The sequence below is a fragment of the Arabidopsis lyrata genome (assembly GCF_000004255.2).
Source record: "Arabidopsis lyrata subsp. lyrata unplaced genomic scaffold ARALYscaffold_4, whole genome shotgun sequence".
Taxonomy (NCBI): Eukaryota; Viridiplantae; Streptophyta; class Magnoliopsida; order Brassicales; family Brassicaceae; genus Arabidopsis; species Arabidopsis lyrata.
This window is the reverse complement of record NW_003302552.1, coordinates 11,677,915-11,688,709: the sequence shown is the minus strand read 5'-3', so window position 1 is coordinate 11,688,709 and position 10,795 is coordinate 11,677,915. Positions and strand designations below refer to the sequence as shown.

General features: G+C 37.1%; 3 protein-coding genes across 3 annotated transcripts; 2 read left to right on the top strand and 1 right to left on the bottom strand.

Annotated features, from left to right (window-relative positions):
* The first annotated feature begins 1,119 nt into the window (after positions 1 to 1,119).
* On the top strand, positions 1,120 to 2,330 carry LOC110229225 (vegetative cell wall protein gp1). Its single transcript, XM_021028937.1, has 2 exons — positions 1,120 to 1,435; positions 1,468 to 2,330. Exon 2 carries the CDS (start codon positions 1,483 to 1,485, stop codon positions 2,179 to 2,181), a length of 699 nt encoding a protein of 232 aa, XP_020884596.1. The 5' UTR covers positions 1,120 to 1,435; positions 1,468 to 1,482; the 3' UTR covers positions 2,182 to 2,330.
* LOC9316994 (zinc finger CCCH domain-containing protein 24) lies at positions 2,246 to 6,125 on the bottom strand. The gene is made up of 13 exons (XM_021028936.1): positions 5,384 to 6,125; positions 5,218 to 5,310; positions 4,935 to 5,126; positions 4,768 to 4,840; positions 4,490 to 4,622; positions 4,262 to 4,415; positions 4,082 to 4,165; positions 3,870 to 3,992; positions 3,601 to 3,777; positions 3,385 to 3,519; positions 3,121 to 3,216; positions 2,687 to 3,033; positions 2,246 to 2,587 (listed from the first exon to the last, which is right to left on the bottom strand). Exons 1-13 carry the CDS (start codon positions 5,957 to 5,959, stop codon positions 2,341 to 2,343), a joined length of 2,430 nt encoding a protein of 809 aa, XP_020884595.1. The 5' UTR covers positions 5,960 to 6,125; the 3' UTR covers positions 2,246 to 2,340.
* Positions 6,126 to 8,021: 1,896 nt separating this feature from the next.
* LOC9315162 lies at positions 8,022 to 10,284 on the top strand. Its single transcript, XM_021029253.1, has one exon. The coding sequence runs from the start codon at positions 8,051 to 8,053 to the stop codon at positions 10,220 to 10,222; it is 2,172 nt and encodes a 723-aa protein (XP_020884912.1). The 5' UTR covers positions 8,022 to 8,050; the 3' UTR covers positions 10,223 to 10,284.
* Positions 10,285 to 10,795: the final 511 nt, after the last annotated feature.

Below are 10,795 nucleotides of genomic sequence, written 5' to 3'. Positions count from 1 at the left end.
ATTACTTATATCATGTATCCAAACAATTTTATCATTAATTCTCTTTTACCATATAACCAAACACTATTAAAAGATTTTAACATTAATCATAAAATAAAAAATGTATATATAGATAATAAATACAAACCAATTATCATTAATTCTCTTTGTTCATCTCATTGACGCTAAACATTTCATAAAACACAATTTATTTTTAACTAGGGCTACATTTTTGTCTATCGCTATTGCGTCTTATTGGTTTTGAAAGACTAGTGGGGTATATACTTATCTAATAATTCACAAGTCATTTCACTATTAACTGCAGCTCTCTCCATGTGACACTTGTCTTAAGTCCCAAATTCTTTACTTTTATTTTTTTAACTTCTTCTATTGGTTCCTTTTTGCCTAGTTAAAACTTTCATCTATTAAAAAATTAAAACTTACTATTAAACAAAAAATCCCTAGGATTTAGAAGACAGTTTCCTCAATTCCACTAATCACGATCTCTACATTTCTTCCACGATTTCTAAGATCCAACAAAGAGTCACTTATAAAAACCAGAAATTCTCACTTGATCAAAAACCAGAAATTCTCTATTTGCTTCATCCTACAATCAAAACCATGAAATTCAAAAGTCTAGAATTATGGAGAACAAATCAAATGAAAAGGATGAGATTGAAACCGAAGAATTCAAAAGAACATAAACTATTGGCAAAAAGGTATGATTTTTCACAATCAAAGAATTGAAATCCATGATTTTAATCATCTTAATCTTCAATTGAATAATAAATAGTGAATAAACAACAATTTTTTTATTATTAAAAAGTTGGTAACCAAGTCAATAACACTAGTTCAGAATAAATAAGTGATCCATTTTCTCCAATCTATTAAATTTTTAGTAATTACTAATTTGAGTTGAGATAAATGAGAACTTATTCCCCAAGTTCCATAGCTTTGAGTCCGCTATCGCTGTCGGCTGTCCAGAGTATTTTAACAACTAATTTTAAGAACAAAATCAATATACATTATAACTCCAAAAAAAAATTCTTACCAAAGTTACTTTTTTTTTTTTCTTACCAATGCATACGTTTAACAAAAACTATAGGAAAACCATTTGTTCGGATTGTATATCATGGCTTCTTGATACAAAAAAATGTATTAAGAAAAGTTGTATACCATGACTTTCTTGATTTAAACTACAAGTGTTATAAATAGAAAAGAAAAAAATGAGAGAGAGAGAGAGAGACATGCATCCAAGTTTGAAATGTGAAGCTGCTTAATGCGTTAGACATGGGTGGATCAAACACAATAAAATAACATTCTATATTTGTTAACTATAGAAACATGTATTGATTCTGCTTCTTCCATTTGCATTCTCTCCCTCCTTTGTTCTTCGTAACGAGAGAAGATATTTCCCAATTGGTGTCTTGATTTGATCCACATTGAGTCAAAGCTACATTATCGAATCGCAATGGCGAAAAAGCTCGGCATTATCGAATCGCAATGGCGAAAAAGCTCGGTTTCATTGTTATGTTATCAATTTGTCTCCTGATTTTTGTCTCGCCAGGACGTGAATCTTTAGCAGATTCTCCTTTGCCACCGTCTTCATCACCGGAAGAAGATTCCCCTTTGCCACCGTCTTCATCACCGGAAGAAGATTCCCCTCTGCCACCGTCTTCATCACCGGAAGAAGATTCTCCTCTGCCACCGTCTTCATCACCAGAAGTAGGTTCCCCTCAGCCACCGTCTTCTTCACCAGAAGCAGATTCCCCTAACCCACCGGCTTCATCACCGAAACCTGAATCCTTAGCAGATTCTCCTTCACCACCCCCACCTCCTCCTCAGCCGGAAGCTCCTTCGTATCCATCATCTCCTGAACCAGCACCTGTTCCTGCTCCATCTGACGATGATTCTGATGATGATTCCGAGCCAGAGACCGAGTATTTCCCTCCTCCGGCGCCAACTCCTGCGCCGGAATTGGGAATGGCACAAGACATCAAAGCAAGCGATGCTTCTGGCGAAGAACTCGATGACGAAAGAGGTGAAGATAATGGAATGAGTGGATTGAAGAAAGCCGGAATAGCCATTGGAGCGATATTGGGACTAGGAGCTATTGTAATCGGAGCTCTTGTTTACAAGAAACGAAGAGATAACATGACCAGAGCTCGTTACACTTACTTTACCGAAGGAGAGTTCCTTTAAAGAGCCTTTTTTTTTTTTGGATATAAAAAAACTTGTTTCTCTTCTCAAAAATGGAAAACATATATTTAATCCTTAATTTGTGTTTATGCTAAACAAAAATAGTTGTTACTTGTTTTTTTTGGTGCTACATCATTCTCTTAAAGAGTTTATTGCTTATTCTTACCTCTCAAGGAGCATTACCATTTCGCAGTGGTCAGTGTGGGGAAAAAGGTCAACGGCCATGGCTTTGACAGGTCTAAAAGCCTCAGAAGTTGGCATTGACTTGGCTCTATGTCGAGCCAAAGCGGCAATGCCTATTTTCTTGCGCCCTCTGTAATTTTTGTTTCCTCTATCCGCTTCATCAAAAGATGGCGTGCATAGCTCTATCGCGTTTGCCACTAGCGTTTCAGGGTTGCACGAAATGTACCTGCATCAAAGCAAAGATGGGCAACTCTGGTGTTAAACAGAGGAAACAGAGATGAAGTAACTAAGTTTGTGGTAGTGAGTGTTCAGAGAAGGGACTAACACAAGTCTCTTTAACCGGGGATGGGTTCTTAGAGCTTTGATTACAGCTGGATGAAGTCCAGAACGAGGTGGATCGACTATAGCAACCACATTTTTGAACTGTGGTTTTGTAGATTTTTCCGGCTCTACGGACGAGGAAATATCCTTCTGCTCATTGTTTTGAAGTTCTTCTACTCGAGAGTTTGTAGTAGGTAGGTTTTGATCAGCTACATGCTCTGAGTTTGACATTTCTTCTGTTGAGGAAATTTGTTTATCGAGATCATCGTTAGCATTACTTAGAGGCTTAGCTTCTTCCATTTCAGTCACATCTAGGTACTGTTTAAGTAGAGAGCTCATAACATTCTCTGCCTGTACAATAAAGCCAACAGAACTAGCATGAAGAAAGATTAAGATAATGGAACCGACTACGAGATATGTTATTGTCAAAATGCATGCCTTTGAGCAGATGAACTTGCAGTTGCTTATGCCATTGATCGTTGCATTCCGTTCAGCATCTGCTACAGCCGAAGCATTCATTTCTATGCCAATTACCTGTAAGAGCCTAAGAAGTTAGCACCAAAACCATCAAGACAGTACCAGTTCTACCCACTTCTATTTTGGTCACCAGATGTAGTAAAACGTAGTATAATTCCTTCCATCAAATCAACAGGTAATGATTGGTGCTATTCGGTTTTGCAAGTTCAAGTAGTAGAGTATTACCATGCCAACACGATGTGCCAGTGTAAGCCCGATTGTTCCAGTTCCACAGCATACATCGAAGAGTAAAGTGTCGGGACCAAGGTCAGCCCAGTCTCCAGCAATTGTGTATAACTTCTCTGCGGTGACGGTATTAACCTGGATCAATAATTTTCAAATCAATTAAACAATTTTCTAAGGAATTTTGAAATATATTGATTGTGAAGATTCAGTTTTTACCTGAAAAAATGCTGTTGGGGATATGCTGAACCGAAGGTTGTTAATATGATCATGAATCCGAGCTTCGGTCAATGCATTGGTGGTTTGCTCTTGATTTGTCCCATTATCTAACATTGGAATAGGCAGCACTTGTAGTGGAGAATCGGGTGGTGCAACATTTGATATTCCTGAGTGATTCTGCGCAAGAAGCGATTGAGACGGTTAATAATAAAATTGGACTATAGAGCTAGGAAATTTGATTACAAGAAAAAGTGAGGAAAAGTAATCACCTGGACAACTAATACAGTCAGGGGAAGAGTTGGAGAGCTTGCTCTAGCTCCTTCAGCAAACGCTTTCGCCATTTCTTCAAACTCAGTGGCCACTTCTGTCTCATCAGAATCAGTTAAACAAACCTGAATAGTTTGACACGAGATAGAGAAATTAAAACAAGAAATAATAGTAGGCTGGATGAAAAACATTGACTACCATTCAAGACACAAACCTGAACAATAAGCATAACCTCCGCAATTCTTGTAATAGCATCTTCATCATTTGAAAACACGCCGGGTTTTCTCCCTTCTCGAACCTAATATAATTATTTTGAGCAAGGGGAAAGAAAAATATAATTAGGTAGAGTCATTATTGAGCTATAACATAACAGCATGTCCTGCAATACACATACCGTCAACTGTCGCCAGAACCCACTATGTTGAAACCTATTCCAAACTTGGAGCTTGGACTTTTCTATAAACTTCTGAAAGATTGAAGCATATTGAACAGCAATTTTGGAGACGTTGGGGCAATCCACAGGCTCCTCGACTGCTGTCACACCCGCGCTGGAAAGATCTTGCATTAGTTTTTCCCGTAACAATGTGAAAAACGCAAGTTTCAGGGAAGAAAGTAGATATACCAAAAACTTCCTAGACTGAATCCAACAGTTGGCTTCCCCTGAAGGGACAACCCAACCGAGAACTCACACTTGTTCCTGTATCCATTTGTAATCGGTGATTCTATAATGCCCTCGAGGTTGCATGCAAGACCACCTAGGGATTAAACATATGAATTAAAACTCCCACCAAATCAAAATGGATTCACTTTGCAAGGATGTATTTAAAGCTTCAAAGATGATATACCAACCAACAGCTAAGAAGTGTAATCCTATCATTCAACAATGTAGAGTTTTCTTACCTCTGTCTCTAGATGTAAGGACCCATTGTGGAAGTGAATTCCCATTTGGACAAGCTTTACGCGCATTCCTCGCCTGCCAAAAATTAATATTTCCAAGAAAAATCAGTCTGTTGAAGCCGAAATAAATAAATAAACACAAATTCAAACAAGCAAAAAAGGTTCCTCACAAGTTTTTTCAACATTTGCCCAATAGAAGTCTTTTTTTGTTCAAGCTGGTCAGCATAAGACAGGTCAGCCAAAGGAGTCACAGCGCCACGAGCACTTTTAACCGATTTTCTTGCATCATTCTTGTCAAACGTACGGGGAAGAACATCAGCAATCTTCAAATTACTGCTATTAACAGTTTTCCCATCCAAAATCTGCAATACATTCAACAGATTACGAAACAACATTCTCCGATATATCTCGAAATAAATAACCTCAACACAAACAAACAGACAAGAAAATCACCTCTACGCCACTCTGCATTTGTTCTGCATTCTCAAATGTAACAAACCCAACTATCATCCCTCTTCTTTTCTTTGCAGACTTATATTGAACTCCCTGCAAAATTGACTGAATCAGGAACTAAATTCACAAGCTTTATCTACACTAACCTAAAAGATCAAAACTTTACCTGCTCTCCAAAAAATTTCTTCAGTTCATCAGATTGCCATTTATTAGGTAAATGCACTAAACATTTACTTAGTGACAAATCAACAACACTAACACTACCACCACCTCCTTCATCACCATCAATTGATTCCATCATCTGCTCAGTGAACAAAACCTCGTCGTCTTCTTTCTCTTCTTGCTCAGACAACTTCATAGCCTTCACCTTCTTTCCACGCTCAGAAGTCGGATCCCAAGTATTATCCGGTTTCATCCGGAGCTCCGCCTCACCGTGAGCGTATTTACACTCGCTTCCATGACTACACGAAGCCTCGCGCCTAAAGTAAGAGCAGAGACTCGTTTTCCACCACGGTGAAGGAGTAATCTTCGTCTCCAACGATTCGAGATTGGGTTTCTCGTCTTCATCGGTGCGTTTACGTTTCTCACCAACGGCTTCATTGTTATCCGTTAGATTTGAATCGGACGATGGAAGCTCGTCGATTGATGATGTATCCATTGGAATTGGCTCGGCGGAAGCAGGAGGTGTTAGGGTTTTGGTGGGTAATGGAAGCTCGTTGATTTCAACTGATGATGTTTCCATTGGAAGTGGCTGGGAATTTAGGGTTTCGACGGCGGCGGAGGGAAGCTCGTCGCTATCGGAAGTGGCGGTAGATGGTCGAGAAGCGTTATTGGAAGTGAAGGAGATTCAAATCAAACTGTATCAGATTCATACCTTAAACCCTACCCGGTTAGATGATTTTATTTCGGTCCAATGTAGTCTGCTTACTTTATTAGTTTCGGTTTAGTTTTAAATATCTACACCAATTTTAATTCCCGGTTTATTTATAAAGTGGTTATGAGTTTTCGGTTTAGTCTCCAATCCTAAGTCCTCCTACACTTTAGTAGAAAGTTACCGACAAGTAGATTTAAAACAACAGTTTAATACCAGCCAAATTTATTTGGTGCAAGAATCAACAAGTATTGGATTCATAGACCATAAAAGATAAAAACTATATTATTATCATTTTCATTTGATTTATTTTCAACAATTACATATTTGATACCGTATCAGATATGAGGAGATAATGGAACCAAGGTACTATGTACTCATGGACAAGAAGCTTCAACAGCTAATTAAGCTCTTGACGACGCCACGACAAGGTTCTCCAAAGACTCTAGTCAAGACTTCAACATTGCAACTCCTCGATCCAATACATGCCTGGCAAAAAAAAAAAAGATCAGTCTAAATTCCTACAACCGAATTAGGACAACCATGGCTATGGTTGCATTTTGCATATTACTCCCTCAATTTTAAATTAACTGTCGTTTTATATTTTTAATACATATTTTTTTACAGATTTTTCTATTTTATTCCTGTTATTTTAACTTATTAATTTATGATATCAAATAAATAATACATTAATTAGAGGTAAAACAAAAAAATTAAATATTTTTTAATTTGTGTGAAAAAGCCTTAAACGACAATTAATTCAAAACAGAGAAATATGACTTAGAGCTTCATAAGATGAATAATATGGATATTTTTGGTTTGAAGTTGTTTTGGGACAATAATCCTTTATTTATATCGGGACTAAATGTCTAGATTAATTCCTAGTTCAGCTCTCATCAAATTAGAAATTATTAAATATATCTGCAGATAATGTTTTTATAACATTTATGTTTTATATTATATAGTTTATACCAAAATGACTACAGAGATTTTTACTAAGAATTTTGACCAACCACAAAAAAATACAAATGGACTAATTAAATAATAATCTTGATTAATACATACATGTGTGACCTCGAATAATTCTTACATTTATTCCATGCAAAACATTTGTACAAGAGTTTATTACTTGAGAATACTGTATAAGATTTATTTTTGTTTTTTGATAAAGTCCAAACTAAAGAAAAACACTGGAAATGCTATTTGCGAGAAAGTGCTTCTTTGAGAAAAATCAATGGAGAGCGAAATAGAGTAATGTACCGCACAATCTGACTATGAGTTTAGGCTACGAGTTCCGGCTATGAGAACTAAGAAGAACAAAATCTTGATTTCTCTTTTCTTTTCTTTGTTTTTTTTTTGTTTTATTTTTTCTTTAATTTTTAGAATAAGGAAGATTCCTAAAATTTAGAATAAGGAAGATTCCTAATATGATCTCGTTGACTTTAAATTTCGACAGCCAGTAAGCTTGAGATTGTCTAACGATTGTTTGTATTAATTGTATTTTTTTTTTTTTTTTACATCTTTGGATCGACAAGGCCCGATCCATAGTCAATCTCTACTACGCGGGGTAACACGATTTGTGGAGTCGAATTCCGGTGGGTAGGCGGAGTCAAATGGACTTAACCACTTGACTAAAGGCACATCTCATTTGTATTAATTGTATACTATTAGTATATTAGAGACATTAATTAGTGGTGTTTTAAATAATGAGAGCACTAAGTTTACGTTAATTAGTGCTTTTTTAAACAATGAGAGCACTAAGTCTTACATTAATTAGTGCATTAAATTTGGACAGTCTGTAAGCTTGTCTAACGATTGTCTGTATTAATTCTATATATTAGCGATATCGATATACATTACACGCTTTCTTAATACTATAGGAAGCACTAAGTTTACATTCATATTCAAAAAGTCAAAATCTCTCATCTACTCGTTACTCCGATCATCTTTCTCGGCAACTCTATGGATTCGAAGACAGAGTCGAAGCTCATATCACTCGCATCTCAAATAATGTCTCCCGCGAAATCTATGAGATTTGATCTTGATTGGGTTGATGAAAAGAGGATGAATTCTTTCATTACTAAAGTAATGTCTCTCGTCAGCTTAATGGATTTGGATTTGCAGCCGAAGCCGGAGTCGGAGTTCATGTCACTCACTACTCAAGTAATTTCTCTACTCCACTCTATCGATTTAGATTCCATGCCGAAGCCGCTGTCAAATCTCATCTCACTTCTTTCTCAAGGAAACTTTGACCATAATACCGACTTCAGGTTATTCTTTCGTCAAACAATAGCACTCGAGCCGGAGCCAATCTTTGTGTCACTCATCTATCAAATATTCTCCCTCGTAATATCTATGAATTTTAAGAGGGAGAAGCTTATTTCCTTATGTCCTCAAGCATGCGTAGTATTGGGTAATAATGGAATATTTGATGTGATCGTACGTAAACAAGAAGAAGGGCAGTTTCATCGGGGTAAAGCAATCCCGTGGAGTAGAGATAGCAAGTGGGAATGTCTCCCATTTAACTGGAAGACATACTGGTCTACTGGAGAAGATGTTACTCATTTTCGATGTAGAAATTGCGATGGCGACAACCATAAAGAATATAACAAGGCTCCGGTTGAGATCAAACACTCTCTTCATCGGAAACATTCTCTTCAGCTTGTCTTGTTGGATGAGAGTAGTTATACGAGGGTATGCTATTGTTGTGATGAAGATCTCAAAAAGATGTTCTATTATTGCCACGCTTGCGATTTTGGTCTTAATTTCGTTTGTGCGAAGAAAGAAGCAATCTTATATATAGACCAACCGAAGTGGCATGAGCATACACTTGCTCTGTTTCTAAGAAAGACTTCCTTAACTTGCAACGCATGTGGCTTATCACATTCAAGTTGTCCTCTCTACATGTGTCCTCCTTGTGACTTTGTGATCCATAAGAGTTGTATCAGCTTACCACGTCTCATAAGGATATCACGTCATTTCCATCGTATCGCTTTTACCACTTCTTTTGATCAAGGAGATTGGTCTTGTGGTGTTTGTCGCAAGAAGATCGACAATGATTACGGAGGCTATGCTTGCGTCAAAGGTTGTTCGTATGCGGCTCATTCGAAATGTGCCACTCAGAGCAATGTGTGGGATGGTCAAGAACTTGAGGGAGAGCCAGAAGATATTGAAGAAGAAGTGCTTCCTCCGTTTTTGAAGATAAGTGATGGAATCATACATCATTTTAGTCATCAGCAGCATCATATGAAACTTGATGAGAACACGAGCAGAGATTACGACGAGAATAAGCATTGTGAAGCATGCATCAGGCCAATCTACTTCGGTAATTTCTACTCTTGTTTGCAATGTGATTTTATTCTTCACGAAGAGTGTGCAAACCTTTCTCGCAAAATACATCACCCGATACATCCACATCTGCTCAATCTAATTGGAGGATATGATGGTATTATAAACTATTATAACGATAAATGCTCAGCTTGTATTGGATTGTGCAAAGGTGGTTTCTTCTATGAGTGTGGTAAAGAAGGATGTAAGTTTATGCTACATGTGCAGTGCGCCACAACTTCTGAGCCATTAGTCCATGAGAGTCATATCCATCCTCTATTTCTAACATCCAAACCAGGAGAGAAGATACGTTGTTCAGTTTGCAAGGATTCATCAGAAACATTCAATTGCATTGAGTGCGACTTTGCTTTGTGTTTCTATTGTGCTATTTTACCTCAAAAGGTAAGGTATAAGCATGATAAGCACACGCTCACTCTTTCTTATGGGAAGGAGACAAGTACCATGACGTCTTGGTGTGAAGATTGTGAGGCTAAAATAAATCTGAAAGGACGGTTTTATACATGTAATGAGTATTGTTGTGTCACCCTACACATTAAATGTACGCTAGGGGACTTACACATGAGGCCCGGTTCAACGTGGATCACCTTTGGTAACAAGGTAGATGTTCTACCCAACAATAATCGTATGTCTCGATCTATTTGCTCCTTTTGTGCGAAGCACTGTCCACATAAAATAGTTTACATGTGTTCTGGATTGATATTATGTTCCCAAAGTTGTGTAGTGCGTAGCATATTGCATAAACGCTGGCGTTACAGAGAGTTAGCTTTTTTGAGTAGGTATAATTAGTGTCTAATATTGTTATGATGTATTCCTATGGAAATATTACGCAAAGGAGTATCTTGCTTTTGTATCAGCGGTGATTCTTCAATGAACTTATTCTTTTCTTTTCCAAAACCATCTCTTCTGAATTCCATATTTTAGATATGAAACCTTTTTCTGATTGTAAGTTCCTCAAATGCTCCAAATGTTCACCATAATTAACTCAATACGGTTAATCTGGTTTAATCGGTTTAGCTTAGTACAAAAAATGTTGAGTCAACTATAGTTGGTGGCAACTGGCAAGTTAACGTTGTCCAGAACAACTGCGTATAGTGAGAAAGAGTGAAGTGAAGTATATAACACAAAAAATTGGTGTATAGATTGGGAGCAAGAAAAGACTTGTTGTAAGACCATGGGCAGTGGTAAAAGTGGGGATGTGTGTGTTAGTGTTGTTTTATTAATAAAATAATGAGAGTTGAAGTAATAAAATAATGTAAAATTTTTTGTCTCACAATTAAATTCTACACCCGGTTGTAAACATACACGCGGGTTTCGTTACTGACACAACTTTTGCAATAAAATCGGTTATTTTAATACTAA

What these genes read in the sequence shown, in the direction of transcription:
- LOC110229225 (XM_021028937.1), top strand. Translation starts at nt 1,483, where the DNA reads ATGGCGAAAAAGCTCGGTTTCATTGTTATGTTATCAATTTGTCTCCTG.
- LOC9316994 (XM_021028936.1), bottom strand. Translation starts at nt 5,959, where the DNA reads ATGGAAACATCATCAGTTGAAATCAACGAGCTTCCATTACCCACCAAA. An exon ending in GGTTCTGGCGACAGTTGACG is followed by an intron (nt 4,166 to 4,261) that starts GTATGTGTATTG and finishes TAATTATATTAG; the next exon opens with GTTCGAGAAGGGAGAAAACC. An exon ending in TGACTGTATTAGTTGTCCAG is followed by an intron (nt 3,778 to 3,869) that starts GTGATTACTTTT and finishes CTTCTTGCGCAG; the next exon opens with AATCACTCAGGAATATCAAA.
- LOC9315162 (XM_021029253.1), top strand. Translation starts at nt 8,051, where the DNA reads ATGGATTCGAAGACAGAGTCGAAGCTCATATCACTCGCATCTCAAATA.